Source organism: Kogia breviceps, chromosome 3 (assembly GCF_026419965.1).
Source record: "Kogia breviceps isolate mKogBre1 chromosome 3, mKogBre1 haplotype 1, whole genome shotgun sequence".
In the NCBI taxonomy this organism is placed as follows: Eukaryota; Metazoa; Chordata; class Mammalia; order Artiodactyla; family Physeteridae; genus Kogia; species Kogia breviceps.
The window spans coordinates 118,501,957-118,517,730 of NC_081312.1; the positions used below are offsets into that span (position 1 = coordinate 118,501,957).

General features: G+C 36.9%; 1 protein-coding gene across 3 annotated transcripts in view; it reads right to left on the reverse strand.

Annotated features, from left to right (window-relative positions):
* Positions 1 to 15,774, reverse strand: part of MCTP2 (multiple C2 and transmembrane domain containing 2) — a 251,723-nt gene that overhangs the window by 22,714 nt on the left and 213,235 nt on the right. For all 3 annotated transcript variants that reach the window (XM_059056947.2, XM_067029545.1, XM_067029546.1), the window contains one exon: positions 13,060 to 13,101. In XM_059056947.2, the coding sequence (XP_058912930.1) occupies positions 13,060 to 13,101 (42 nt within the window). The remainder of the gene's footprint in view (positions 1 to 13,059; positions 13,102 to 15,774) is intronic.

The window sequence follows — 15,774 nt, forward strand, 5'->3', positions numbered from 1 at the left end:
GTAGCTAACGTTTATAAAAATAATTTAGAAATCACTCCCATATTGGAAAAAGATGATTCCCTGAAGAGTGGCATTTTCATGCTATTTCTTATATTCTGATACCTAGCTCTGATATTCTAGCTCCCTTAAGAACTCTACTGTAACTGGGATTTAGTTAGTGTCTTCTTAGCTCAGGCCTAGCTGGGTCACTGTAGTACCTAACATATAGTACCTAAAACCTCAAATATATCTAACAAAACTTATTTTTTTTCTACCTAAAATTTTACCTGGGTTAGAATTGTACTAAATTATTGAGCAAATATCTTCTAAATTTAAGAGACCATTTCTATAATAATCTTCTTTGCAGCAAAAGAAAAAAAATTCATTCTCATCTTGTATTCTCTGTCCCATCAAACTGGACCCATGGATGGAAGAAGGAAAACAAACCACCCCACACTGATTGCAGTGACTGGTAAAAGCACCAATATGGCTGAAATGTCAAAAAGCACAAATTTCCCTTCTTGAATCTGCCCTTGTTTATGGAGCTACTGGCAGAAACAAAGCAAAGAAAGGGGCTGAGGTTAGAATGTACCATTGCTACCCCCTTTTGAGTAAGGGTGCTGGGCTGGTTTGAATAACTTCTTACCATCTGTTCTGTACCCATTTATGCCACCATTCTGTACAGAAGGAGAGGTCATACTCATTGCTTCCTCTTGCAAAGTCAAACTCACAAGACATTTTTACTTTTTCACTTTAATTTTAAATTTCTTCTTTCCCTTATTCTCTTACTGACTCTAATTCTTCAAGTCGTTTGCATCAAAAATTGGATATACTGCCAGAGCGACTTAATTCCTCTTCAGCAATCCACCAACATCTATTAATGTGCAGGCACAATGGTGAAAACCCATCTCTGTCTGCCACAGAAGCATTCATGTTTATAAAGAAGGATTTGAAAGCACCAGGGAATTTGACCCAAAGGGCAAAAGTGGCTTCCTCTTCTCAACAGTGTAGAGTTTAGGTCAAAACAATTTCTTGGAAAATGACTCAAATTTCCATGTGGCTCAATTTCATAAAAATTTCCTATTTTAGTTGACTGATTTTTTTTTTTTCCCCTATGAAACAGCCAAATGCTGAGGTTCTGGTTGTGAAGAAAAGCCTGAGTTAGTACACCAAAATAATAAATGATTCTCACAATGTTCTTTTACTTTTTAATGAATTTGATGTTTTAGTTTGAATATTCAATATTTAAAGACTAGGCCAAAGAATTCTACTGTATCTAGGGTACCAGCATAATTTATGAACCATATCTGTACACTTTTAAGAGTGAAAGTAAGCAGAATTATGAATTTTTGAAATATTTATCAACTGACAACTTGGTTTATTAGTGGATCTATAAAGTTATTTCATTTTTTATTTTCATAATGACATTGTTTCAAAATTAAAAATATATTTTACATGCATTAGAACAAAAGAGATGTGCTTATATTATCTGAATTTTAAAATGATACATGAAGAATGATTATTCATGCTACATATTCATATATTTAATGGGTTTCCTACTTATATCTATTTATAGTCCCATGTTAAGATTACTTTTCCAAAAAATGTGCTTCTTTAATGTCATCTTTTCACTTATAATATTTCATAAAATTGTTCTTATCTTCAGAATTGCACTTAATGGTCATAAAATTGACACCTTTAATTGACTCTACTGTAGGCCATAATTTTAATTACAAAAATACTCTCTCTCCAGGCACTGAGGTACTTTGAAAACTCACAACAAAAATGTGATACATGAAGAATATTCTCAATTCTATATTTTAAATATTGAAATCTGTATATATTTCTGCCCAAATAATTTCAAAGGCATGATATCTTGTATCCATTCATATGAACTTTCTCTGTCAACCTTTTTTCAAGATAAAACTTTAAATAAGTTGTCTCTATGATTCTCCACAAAATTTATGCTGAAAAATTAATGGCTTCTCAATTTCCTTCCATTCCTGGGTAGAATTTATATTTATCCTATTAAAAATCAAAAGATTTTTTTCATCCCACAAATTGAGATAATCCAAAGTGTAACTTCAGAACTTACACACTGAATCATGCACAAATAGGTCAACTATTTGACCTCACAGTTCACTTTGTGCTGAATATCCCTTTCTTTTGTAAAGAAAAAAAATTCAATATCTTTTATGCCAGTTCTCGTAAAATTCACTTCCATTTACTAAAGGCTTCCAAAGATGAAGTTACTTAGCATTTTCAGTCATCAAAAATTTTGATTAAAAATATTCTACCTGATACGACCAAAATGCAACAAATATTTAAAAGATTTCTTTTTTCACAAGAGTTCAATAGCTTTGGGGAATGTTTAAGTTGACTGAGAGTTCTTCAAAGGTTTCAAACATTCTTAAAATCAGATGGATGGATGGATGACTGGCAGCAAAAACAAAGTGCACACTGCCATGCTGAAAGAAGTATATTTTTATATCTGAACATATCTCTGCCATGAAAACTGCTGTTGCTATCCCAACTCAGTATACACAAACTATTTATAAATGTGGACACTACAGCTTCTAATTCAATTGGTGGTGCATTATCACTTGTCTGTATGCGATCATGGATAATCAGGGCACCATGATCTACCTATCAATTGTACATTTCTGCTTCAAAGACCCCTTCAATTTATATGAATATCTTATTAGCCATGATGCTGTGCTTCATCAAAATCTGCATTCACATGATCACTACAAAATTAAATAACCCTCAATGCTAAATGTTTAAACTAAATTTACAATAGCATTCCTGATGTCAGAGATTTCATTGGTTGTAAAATTAACTTGCAAAAGCTTTATTTCGATTCCATAGAGTGGATGAAAACAAATCATAATTTCAAGTCATCATGGCAGGGTATTAGAAAAGTTTTCAATTAGCAATAATCATGCCTCATTGATTGAGGCATTGTAAGAGTACAACAATTTCAGAATTAACTTATTTGATATTCTGTTTGCATCATTTGATGGCATGCTAATAAGACTGGTATCATTTGACTCTTCACAAGGTTTTTAATATATTAATGAAACTGAAGTCAACACATTAATACCTACCTTGCCCTTTTTTTATACATGCATAATTAAACCTTGGAATGGAAGATGAGATAAATGTGGAAGAACAGTCATTTGATCTAAAAGAAAAGTCATGCTGCACAGAGAGATGTGTAAACACATCTTTTGGGCTGTGTAAATTAACATCATGTTTCCAGAAATAGTCTTCTAAAAGTAACTATTGACAGCTGAAGGCTCTTCAGCAGGTTTGTAACTTAAGTTTACATGTATCAGTGATGTGATCATGGTCCCAGTGGTAGCCAGGAAATGTGAACAGACATTCATCAGTTAGTCTGTCAACAATTATCTTGAGAAATGGATTGTCAGTACTTGATTATTCATTAAACATGTATTCTTTATATTTATTATTATTATTTACTCACTAAAAAAGCATTATCAAACAGTAAGAAGGAAGATTCCAGGCTTCCTACTCCAGCAGAATGACCTAAAGGTCCAACATACTCCTGGCCTTCGTGAAATCTTTCCTAGGGATGCCAGTCCACACCGACTACTGTCTTGTTCTTTCAATTTGCATCACACCTCTACTCTTTTCATCATTCTAGTAGCAAATGTTCTTTTCACTCTCTACACTGCAAACTTTATCTTTTAAAACAGGTACCACTGATTTCATGGGTCTTTAATTATATCTGCCAGTATACCAATGGACATGTTATATGGTCTTTGATATTAGCATTTCCATTAATAGGAAACCAAGGTACAAAGAGGTTAAGTGATGTGTCTATGTCCACATTTGTTTATGTTCACATATATGTGGCAGAGAATTCCAGTCCAGGACTATTAAGTCCAGAGGAAGAGTGGACATTTTCTAGTGGGCATTTCACAAGGTAGGCATTCAACTCACACTTGTATATCCTTCCCTCCTTTATCAAAGATAAGGTTACCATATGTGTGTGGGTTTATCTCTGGGCTTTCTATCCTGTTCCATTGATCTATATTTCTGTTTTTGTGCCAGTACCATACTGTCTTGATTACTGTAGCCTTGTAGTATAGTCTGAAGTCAGGGAGCCTGATTCCTCCAGCTCCATTTTTCGTTCTCAAGATTGCTTTTGCTATTCGGGGTCTTTTGTGTTTCCATACAAATTGTGAAATTTTTTGTTCTACTTCTGTAAAAAATGCCAGTGGTAATTTGATACGGATTGCATTGAATTTGTAGATTGCTTTGGGTAGTAGAGTCATTTTCACAATGTTGATTCTTCCAATCCAAGAACATGGTATATTTCTCCACCTATTTGTATCATCTTTAATTTCTTTCATCAGTTTCTTATAGTTTTCTGCATACAAGTCTTTTGTCTCCTTAGGTAGGTTTATTCCTAGATACGACCCTGCAATCCCACTACTGGGCGTATACCCTGAGAAAACCATAATTCAAAAAGAGTCATGTAACAAAATGTTCATTGTAGCTCTATTTACGATAGCCAGGACATGGAAGCAACCTAAATGTCCATCAACAGATGAATGGATAAAGAAGATGTGGCACATATATACAATGGAATATTACTCAGCCATAAAACGAAATGAAACTGAGTTATTTGTAATGAGGTGGATAGACCTGGAGTCTGTCATACAGAGTGAAGTAAGTCAGAAGGAGAAAAACAAATACTGTATGCTAACACATATATATGGAATCTAAGAAAAAAAAAAAGTCATGAAGAGATTAGTGGTAGGACGGGAATAAAACACAGACCTACTAGAGCATGGACTTGAGGATATGGGGAGGGGGAAGGGTAAGCTGTGACAAAGTGAGAGAGTGGCATGGACATATATACACTACCAAATGTAAATTAGATAGCTAGTGGGAAGCTGCCACATAGCACAGGGAGATCACCTCTGTGCTTTGTGACCACCTAGAGGGGTGGGATAGGGAGGGTAGGAGGGAGGGTGAGGCAAGAGGGAAGAGATATGGGAACATATGTATATGTATAACTGATTCCCTTTGTTGTAAAGCAGAAACTAACACACCATCGTAAAACAGTTATACTCCAATAAAGATGTTAAAAAAAAAAAAGCATTGACATGTTAAAAAAAAATAGGTAAAATAAAATAAAATAAAGCCAGTATTTCATTTTACTTTAGAGCAGTGAAACATTACACAATTCATCATAAAATCATCTGAATCAACCAACCAAATCTAAATTTTCAATTGATAGGAAAAATAAACTTATTAGTAAAAAAAGAAAAAAAAAAAGCAACGATCTTCCAGGACAAGTCTACTCATGTTGCCCTGCGTTGTACGAAAGATCATCTGGCAGTTCTATCTGCATCATGCTGGCTTTATTTACACGTTTCAGATTGAACCAGGGAATGTGGTGATAACACAGTTTAGCAAACACAGCATTACATCTGAGGCTGCTACCAAATTGCCTAGGAAGAGTAACAGTGATTCATTTAGAAAAGGGAAACTGTTATCACATGTGCTTATATTTTTCCTTAACATATAAGGCTTCTAATTTATAGAGGTAAGTGTGTAATAAAAATAGTGATGGCCACTGGTGTGATTAAACCAATGAACAAGATATCTGTGGCTGAACACATATTTTTAGATTCCTACATTTCAGAAAGAATGGATTTTACTTCTCATTACTTGAAAAAAACACCAAGGCATAAGTAAAATTCGCATGATTTAGGGCCTACTTTATGAGCAAATAGGTAATAACATATAACAGAAGAGATGAAAGCATGGACATTTTCAGATCCAGAATTCAAATTTCAAAAGGTTCCTTTGCTTTGCTACATACTACAGAGAATGACTGTAAGAATAATAATGTAATTGTAATAATAATTGTAAGAAAAATAATGACAAATTCCAAATCTGTAACCTAAATATGCATATTATTATATAAAATGTATGTAAGATCATTTTTTCATTGTCCATTTGTTTATAAATTGTCAAAAAAGAAAAAGAAAAGCAACACTGAGTCTTTAGTGGCTAAATTTTAGAGACAGTTGACTGAAGAACAAATAATGTGCCTGTGTTGTAACATGGTTGTTCTTTAAGAACAAAGCCAATAAATAAATAAATGGATCAGTCAGGCAGTGGATTTTTTCTTCTTCAAGGCTTTGTTGGCTTCCCCAATGTCTCCAAAGAGCATAGCACTGTAGGTGCAATAAACTAGCTTCGAGCCTCTGGGAGAGAATTAACACCATCAAAATGAATTTACAGCTAAGAATTCATTATATAATCAGTATGCTACTTTAAATCTTTCCCACATGTTCTGGTTCAGGAAAAAAAAAAATTCTCATTTCTCTATTAATTACCTAAGCAAAACCAAAGAGCTAGTCCTGAAAATTGACCATGTCAGGAAAGATCCTTGGGACATGCTTAAAAACTGAGTAGTATTTGTCACAGGATGTTCAGGATTCCCACAAGGGATTGATGCAAAATTTCTATCTCAGGATCGTTCCAGTAATGCCAACCATCCAGGGCAAAGACAACGCAAAAATATGACTTTAGACTTTAAATGGGAATCTGTTTGGTCTGTTTCATCCCACTGAATATTAAAAGCCTGCAATTTGAAAACCTGAAGAATTATAAACATCAGAAATAGACTGAGTGGCATTTAGCAGGGGAAAAAAAAAACCTCTCAGCATCTGTCATAACAAAGAACAAGAAGTAATATTTCTGATACACGAGATTAAAAACTGTTCTTTGGGAATCTGGCTTAATGCACTGGGAACTGTCTTTAAGGTTTCTTCCCATGAGCTACGTCCTGTGTGCATGGACGGGGACACACACACACACACACACACACACACACACACACACACACACAAACACACACCCCTCTATGGTATGCTATTAAAATAGGGGGAAAAGTCTGCAGTCTTTCAGGAGAATACTTCCTTCTCAAGTAGTATTTTTGCTTTGGGAAATGAATATGAAACTGACTGGATTTTGAACCAGTATCATTTCTAAGTAGTTATAAACTGCTCTATCTATTCATTATATAGAGCCCTTCCTTCTACACTGACTGGTATTTACCAACATGTTTCTTTGGTCTGCAACAGGAATCTCATCAGGGATCAAATGAGAGGGCTGAAAAAGTAAAAGGAATCATCATCATGAGGAAGATGTTGATAAAACACTTTTAAAATTGGGAACAATTTGGGGAAAAAAATTATTTGGAATTAGACCCTGGGAAGATTGATTTCCTAAAAGTTTCTCTGAGCCAACTGACAGATGCCACACCATTACAAGGCAAACAGGGCTAATAGTTTTCTATAACTGTCACTACCATAGGTAAACACACAATAAGCTGCAGTTGCTGATTTAGCTGTGCGTGTCCTTTAGTTTTCTTTGAGGTGGGGGAATGAGGAGGGTAAAAGATAACATATTTATCACTTAAGACTCAGCTCAAACGTCACCTTTAGCAGTCCTGACTCACCCAGGCACTGCATCGCTAACATCCAACATAATATACAAATTTTGATGAAAGTAGCAATCACAGATACAGAGAAAACACTCCATAAAGGTTCTCAATAAAAATGTGGAAAAAATGAATCAATAAATTAATGACGTTTCCTTCATAACAATGTAACACAGTCCAAAATAAACAGGATTTAGATCAGAAAGGCTGGATTTGAGTCTTGCTACTATCCTGGCTGGGACATCTCTGATGCATTATTACATTTCTCTTAACCTGGGTTAGTTCATTCGCATATGGGGAAAATAATATCAAATTTAATGGTTTACTTTGAGTACTGAATGAGCTAAAGCATATAAAAACAGCCTGCAAATTGTAAACACTCTACAAATAAGAATAATCTTATAAATCTAATCATTTAAATAATTCTTACTCAAAATGGTCTCATTTTAAATTATTATTTTTGTGTCATTTATTACTTACTTTAAATTACTATATTCCCTTGAGGAAAAAGTGATGTCCCCACCTTTCTATCAATTATTTTGCAAATTATCTATCAATTACCTTGCAAACTCATTGGATATTTGGGACTTAAGGCAAACCACACTGAAACAGAGTGGATTTCAATAGGAAATTCCTCTTGTAGGAATGGCGACTATCCTCAGAAAAATAATGACTTGTGGATAATTGAGATACAATGTCCAATGTTTTCTATATTAGCATAATGTAAAAATTTTAGACAACGGCAAGATAAATATCCAGATGTAGTATAGTCTATAACATCAGAGCACCAGTTAGTGCACATTAGCTAATAAAAGGATGGCTAATCCATCTAATTTATAGTCTGGCACACCATATTTCACAATATTTGGGAGTAACCTACCAAGTATAATCCTTACAGTAGAAATCACAAAGAAAATCCACAAGTACTGGGGCTATTAGTGAACCTGGTAGCAGTAGGCTGAATAATGCTTCAAATGTCAAATTAATAACATTTCTGGATTATTTCTGAAGGTAATGAAGCCAAACATTTTTGAGAATGGAAGTTTGAGTTTTTAAAACGGATGTGAGCAAGTCAGTGGTTCAGAGAAAAGACGGCAGGAAATAGGGAAGCCGATCCCTTTTCATGCAAAACATGCATAAATTGATAATTAAGAATTGGCTGGAATCCATTTTAATATTAAAGTCTTGGAAGTAAGATGGTACGGTTGAAATGTTAGCAATTAAATCACTTTATCACTGAATATAATATTAATTCAAATTAAAAGGAGTTACATCGGATCAACCATTTACTTTATTCCCCTGAAAATTATCCATAAGTAGGTCCTCTACAACATGCCCTGTATATAGACTGTATATGCCTTGAAAATATGTGTGTGTATTCAACTATTGTTAACCTTTCAAAGATATTACCTGACTTCATTTTCTTAAAAACGTCACACCATCTTAAAGTACCATGGCTTAGTCAATAGTTACAAAAAAAATCACTGATCAAACTAATTTGCTTTGTTTCTGATATTCTTAAGAAGGCACAAAGGAATCATAAACAAAACTACTCTCACTATTAAATTCTAAGAAGACTTCCTCCAAGAATGAGTCTTCCCTGGTTGAGATACTATAGATCATCTTCTCTTTCTGCAACAAGAAAACACAGGGCATGAGGTATGCTGGCCCTGAACAACTCAACCAAAGGACTATGCAGGTTAATTTACAACAAGAACTCCTAAATATTGATACATAATAAATATTGATATATACGCCACATCCTTCTCTCTCTAAGAAGGCTCTGCCTGGGTAGTGATGACTGAACTAATCAATCTGTAGGATGAAAATCATTTTTACAACTAAGATTGATGGCTTAAAATATACTTACATTTTAATAATGTCATCCTAATTTGTGAAAAGAGAATAGAGATATAATATTCATTTGCATCCTTTCATTATAAAATGTTCCACCACGTTCCACCATCAATCAACAAAAATGTACCAGATATTTCTTATTTTCTTAAAGGAAAACATGCATATCTGTTTTTCACCCATAACTGACATAAAAGGATGATCCGCACCACCACCCCCCGCAAACACTGTAAAGCAATTGTGAACTCATTGATAATCTTAAAAGAATAGATGATTCAAGTCCTATTTCTGACAGCTGAGTTAAAAACAAACCAACCCACAATGCAGGCATCACTATGTAGTCTCTTTATGATAGCAATAGGCAGGTTTTTTTGTTTGTTTTTTTTTTTTTTTACATGCCCTTATGATTCCTTCTTCCTGATGTTACTAGTAAATGCTGAAATATCCTTCCTAAGTGATTGTTGGGCTGGAAAAAAAAAAAGAAACTCTAATGCAAGTATTTATACCTTCTGCAATGAAAACAAGATATTATTGCCTTGCATGACCTTTCCTAAATATGAGATACAGCTTTTTACACAATAGTTTCTTGGTTCACGCTTCAATTACTGACCTTTACTGTGTAGAAAATTAATGCAATTTTCATTGTAATCCATCCGTACAAATAAGGTCCACATAGAAGAATTCCACATATGGAATCTAATACAAATAGGAAATGTCAGCTGATTGCTGTTGGCTGAACTTAGCCATTATCTGTTTGTTCTGGGGTCCCCAGCAAACTCTACTTGTAACAAGCAATTTCTTGTGTGGAGCCATCAGGTATAAGAAAGAAAAATCTCCTCTCCTCAAAGTTTAGTTTGTACATTTACTTTCCTAAAAGCCAAAAAACTAGTGACCTGAAAGTTCTACATTGTAACTGAAAGTCCACAAAAAGAAAGGAAGGCAAAACTGTGGAGCCTAATTTGGTTTCTAAAAATGCAGGTCATTTTCCATGGACTTCCAACAATGAGAAGAAGCAAGAGGCTACAGTGATGTCATTTTACAACCATCCCTGTTCCAGACAATAAAAAGATGACAGACCCCAGACCATGTCCTGGCCTGTGCATCAGAGACAGGCAGAATATGGGAATGCGTCCATCTCCCAAGGAAGCTGTGCCAAGGGGCCCCAGCATGCTTTCATCTTCCACAGTCGTCCATGATGGTATTTGGTGGGAAGGGGTGCTGGCAATTAAGGAGTGTCACTTTCAAGATGGATTGTTTGGGTAGAAAGGAGTTCCTCTCCTCTTCTGGTTTGGAAGGAGACGGCTGTGTGTTTATCATCTGTAAACAGTTCATCTCTCACTGGGTGTGTTACAGTTCCCAGAAGCCCGTCTGTCATGTCGAACACACAACAGAAGCCAGAAGGGCGCTGTGGGGAAGCCCTTGGAGTCAGCACACTGTGGAGAGCAGTGGCCCAGGGCCTGTGTGCTTGAGGGACCCATCCCAGGCATGGAGGCTGATCTACGTGGAGAAGAAATGATGAAGTGTAATAATATATAGGTGGATGTATGCTCCCGAAGTCTTAAAGTTGAAAACCGCTCTAGTTTACCCATCTCTTAGAGAAGTGAGAGTGAAGAGACGTGCAAAAAGACTGCTAAGTTTGCCAAAATCCCCCCACAATAGAAGGCTTGTGTTCAGCAGAAGAGGCACAAACAGAAGTCAACATTTCATTTCAGACTTACTCCTCTAGAAGTTTCCACAGAAATATGAAATTGAGGAAGCAAAACAAACATGGCCACGTGGGGCTATTAAAGGCCCTACAAACATACTACAATCAAAGTATCTCAAGAATGGAATTGCCCTGGAGGAGACATGGAGAACCCCAGAGCCAGTGTCCTCAGTGTGGGATGGGCTGCCGCATCTGTCGTGTGGAGGGCTGTGCTTGGATGAACACTAAGAGCTCCCAGGCTCATGCATGTAGATGCTGTAGTTCCAACTCAGTTATCCTTGCCCAGAAAAGCTTGATGTACAGCCCAAATGGCTCTACCTCCACACCCCCAGGCCCCCAGACAGCCCTTGAAGCACCACAATGGAACGTCAGATGGTGAAAAACACTGGTTTAGACTTTCATGGCTCAATTTGCTGCCTGACTGTTCTCTGACACCGCTTTTTCATCCATTGCCTTCTTGTTAGATGTCTCCTTTATCAGATGGGACAAAGCCCCATGGTCACCATTATCTCTCAAGGGTGGATGACATCCTCCTTCCACGGGTGGCTCGTTTACACAGACTTGGTGCAAGAGAAAGAAATCGTCCTCACTTCCAAACTTTGGTTACTAAAATTGATAATTATGCCTAATGTAGGTTTAAAATAATTTCATTAATACCTGTGTTTCCTCTGGTTAAACACCCCCTCATGCACATTAGCTTAGCTATGACTATTTTTAATGTTCAAGGAGTTACATCACTCAGAAGCCACTCACGTCAATTCATCAAGAAGAAAGTTGCAGGACTTCCATGGTGGTGTAGTGGTTAAGAATCCACCTGCCAGTGCAGGGGATACGGGTTCAATCCCTGGTCCAGGAAGATCCCACATGCCATGGAGCAATGAAGCCGGTGCACCACAACTACAGAACCTGTGCTCTAGAGCCCACGAGCCACAACTACTGAAGCCCACGAGCCTAGAGCCCGTGCTCTGCAACAAAGAGTAGCCCCCGCTCGCTGCAACTAGAGAAAGCCCGCATGCAGCAACGAAGACCCAAAGCAGCCAGAAAATAAATAAATAAATAAATAAATATATTTTTTTTTTGAAAAGAAGAAAGTTGCATTGTGGGACCTTCATTCTAAAAAGGGTCAATTCCCTTTTAAAAAAATTATACTTTATTACTTTGCTATTAATGATCATTTTAGCACAACAAATAAGATTTACTTTGTAATAAGCCCAGCATCCTTCAAATGGGCAAAACCATCTGGCTCGCTCAATTAATTTTAAGGCTGTCTGTGTCATGGAGCTAGTGTTTTTAAATTCATTTCTATTTTCTGGACATTTTATATTGGATACTTAACTCTTAAGTTTCCCCCGTTCGCCCCTTTCCTCTCCTGTCAGCCTTCTACACACTATCACCCCAGCCCCGTAGACCCATAGGTTCTAGCGGACTGGGCGGCCGTGAAGCTAGTAGCATCTCATTTGGCATTTCACTTTTTTTTTTCATTTTATTCCAGAAGGTTTGTCTGAAAGCGTAATGACAACAAAAAGCAGCAGATTTGAGAGATTCTCCCAGGAGGAGAGAAAGGACAGATGTACACAGACGTAGAGCTGAAAACGTTGCCAGCAACAGCTGGGCAAGTGACAGGTTCTGAAGCGGGTGACCACCCTGCAGAGTGCAGACATGAGCCTAAAGGAACAGAGATTGCACTTGATTTACTTTTGACTTCCTGGGCTACCTTTCATCTACCTTTCATCCACCAAGGGGAAGGCTAATCTTTGCCTCAAATGACAGGCCTCCTAGAGGGATGCTTCTATAACATTTCAGTTATTCCTTACATTTTGCCCCTTTTCATCCTCATTTAAAAAATCTTAAAAAGGGATGCCCTTTATACATTATGAGAATATCACTATACTGGTCACCCTATGGTAGTTAAAATATATATATATATATATATATATATATATATATATATATATATATAGTTTGACTCAACCGGCTAGAACACTGAAAGCAGTCATGTTCCCTCTTTGTGTCCTTTCTCGAGCACACCCACCTTGTCATCTTCATCCTCCTCCTCATCTACGTCCGTGCTTTCCTGTAAGGAAAATCCATAATTTGTAATAAAAAGTCAACCGAAATTACCGACTACGAATGAAATGCATACTCATGCTTAAAGTTTTCCTATATCATTGCAACACTAGTCTGTTTAAAATACACTGTAACTTCTTTACAAAGGACACTTTTAAAGTTAAGGGATGCCATGCCCAGGTTGTAAACAATATGCATAATCTACATAAAACTATTAAGTATAAATAAAGCTATTGGGGAGTGCCCTTTGAAGGCAGCCAGCTTTAAAAATGCATTGCGGAGTTGTTCTATCTGTAAACAGTTTTGTTCTGAGTCTGACAAATGAAGCAGCTGCTGTGTTAAGGCTGAGAACACCATACTCCGTCTGCGCTGGGCTCATTGTTAGAATGACTGCACTTTTCCTCTGGGGCCATTACCAAAACATCAGACAGTAGAAAATGCATTAGTCTGAATGTGATCAATCTCAAGAATAAGCTACAGGTTTCTATATGGCATTCTTGTTTTCCTTGGGCTTCAGGGTTGGTGGGGGGCAGGTGAGGGAAGGAAACTCAAGGCTCAGATCTAGACTAAACGGGGGACTGCCTTTAGTTCAGGGGCCCCAGAACCAGCTGTGCCGCACATAGGCTTGTTCAGATTCATTTAGAGATCTTGGCTAGTTAACAGGTACACTTGAATCATATCACTGCTACCTTTAAAAGCTAACACATGTTGGTACACAATCCAATGATTTGGTGGCTTCAAAAGAATGCTGGGTATCAGAAAACCAAGGACTATTTTCAATTTGAACTCTTACCTTTCTGCTTAACCTTGCAAAGATCAGGCATGCTAATTAGATGCCATTGTTCCAACAGAAAAAAGAATGGTCAATATCATGCTTGTATAAGGGAGTAACTCTGAAGTATCCAGACAGTACTCTGCTATCCTCCATAAACCACTGAGCAATTTCTTTACGGCTGGTACTGTATTACCTTCCAGAATTCCTAGGAGCTCCACCTAGCAGTCTGTGGGATACTTACTGATGCTGGAGAACTAACCTATTCAATGATGGCAACAAGCATGTTTCATAAAAGCACATGGATAAAAATGAATACAATGAAACATGTTATGGGAGGGAAAAACTCTGTAATGTAATTAGGGGTCAGAAGTCTTCATCTTGAGACAAAGTCTTCAGCTGGAGACACTGTTCCAGCACTGTTTTGCTGTGTGACTTTGAGCAAATCACTTTGCCACTCTGAATGTTAGCTTTATGAAGCATGAAATGAAAACAGTAGTTCTTGACTCCTTCATAATTATGTTACCAAGATTAAATTAGGTAATAAATAAGAAAATGTTTAGTAAATTAAAAAGGTTTCATACACACACATACACATTTATATGCATACACACACAAGTACACTTATGTACCCATATTTACATACACACACATATATACATATATATATATACCTGCCTACAAATACACATGTACACACACATATATATATACACACGCTATAAATGTATACATCATATATATATACCTGGGAAAATAAAACCTGATTAAAACTGTAAAAATGTTAGTTGACAGCACTTTTACAACAGATGCTTCTCTGTAAAAATTTCCCTCATCTGTAACTCTGTGAAACTTAGTCCTTAGATAAACCTGTACTTTAAAGCTATTTATTTGTTACTTGGTTCTAGCATCTTCAGGCCCCTCATTTATTGACATATGCACATGCTTATTGCACTACACAATCAAAAACCAAACGAAGAGAATTTGGAATTTGTCTGAGGTTTTACTACCTGCCATAACACTCATTTCCCCCATCCCAAATGAAACCAGAAACATTCCTTAAATATCCATTATTTCAGAGATGATTTTTTAAAATAATCACAACATTATAAGGAAAAATAGGTGAAGATGGTCAGGTTTTGAGTCTTAGAAAACCTCATGTGCAGGTGATTTTTCTAAAGGATGTTATCAAGTCTCAAGACCTTTGATTTTTGTTTTAAAAACTTGGTTCTTGAATCTGGAATGCCAAGATTATATCATAAAGCAAGTCTATAAATACAAGTTCCTTCTAACCCAGAGCAGAAAAAAGATTCTATGGGCTGGGATAAGAGGGGTAGGGGAGGGAGAGCTGGAGAAAAATTAAGAAAAGTAAATGCTGGGGGATGTCTTTGAGAAGAGGCCTTGCCTGTGCTTCCTTTAACACCATGGTGAGTTTGAGAATTGCAAGAAAAACTTGGGCACTCAAGAACAGAATGGCCCATGCCCACACACTCTCTGATTTCCCTGGGAGTTGGCAAGCCTCAGAGCATCCCCTGAGGCTTCAGCCTAGAGGAGAATATTGCACAGGATAATTATATGGAGAGGCCTGAGGCAGCCTCCCAGTTGTGTGTGCCCTGAAGGGGCTCAAGGAGCCACCAAAGGCTTTTCTCTAGTGATTGAGAATCTCATTCCCAGGAACCTTATGGAGAACCAGATGGGCACGCAGACATGTGCTGCCCACATGGAAATGCTGACCAAGAACCAGATGGTTCACTCAGGCTAAGAAGGCAGGCCAAGACTCAGGTACACAAGATGCTCTAGGAAGAAGACTCCAGATTACACATGGTAAATATCTTCCCTGTAACATGAATACATGTGCAGTGTTGCGCCTCAAACCTCAAATGCAGTGGACTCGGGTCATGATTTGGT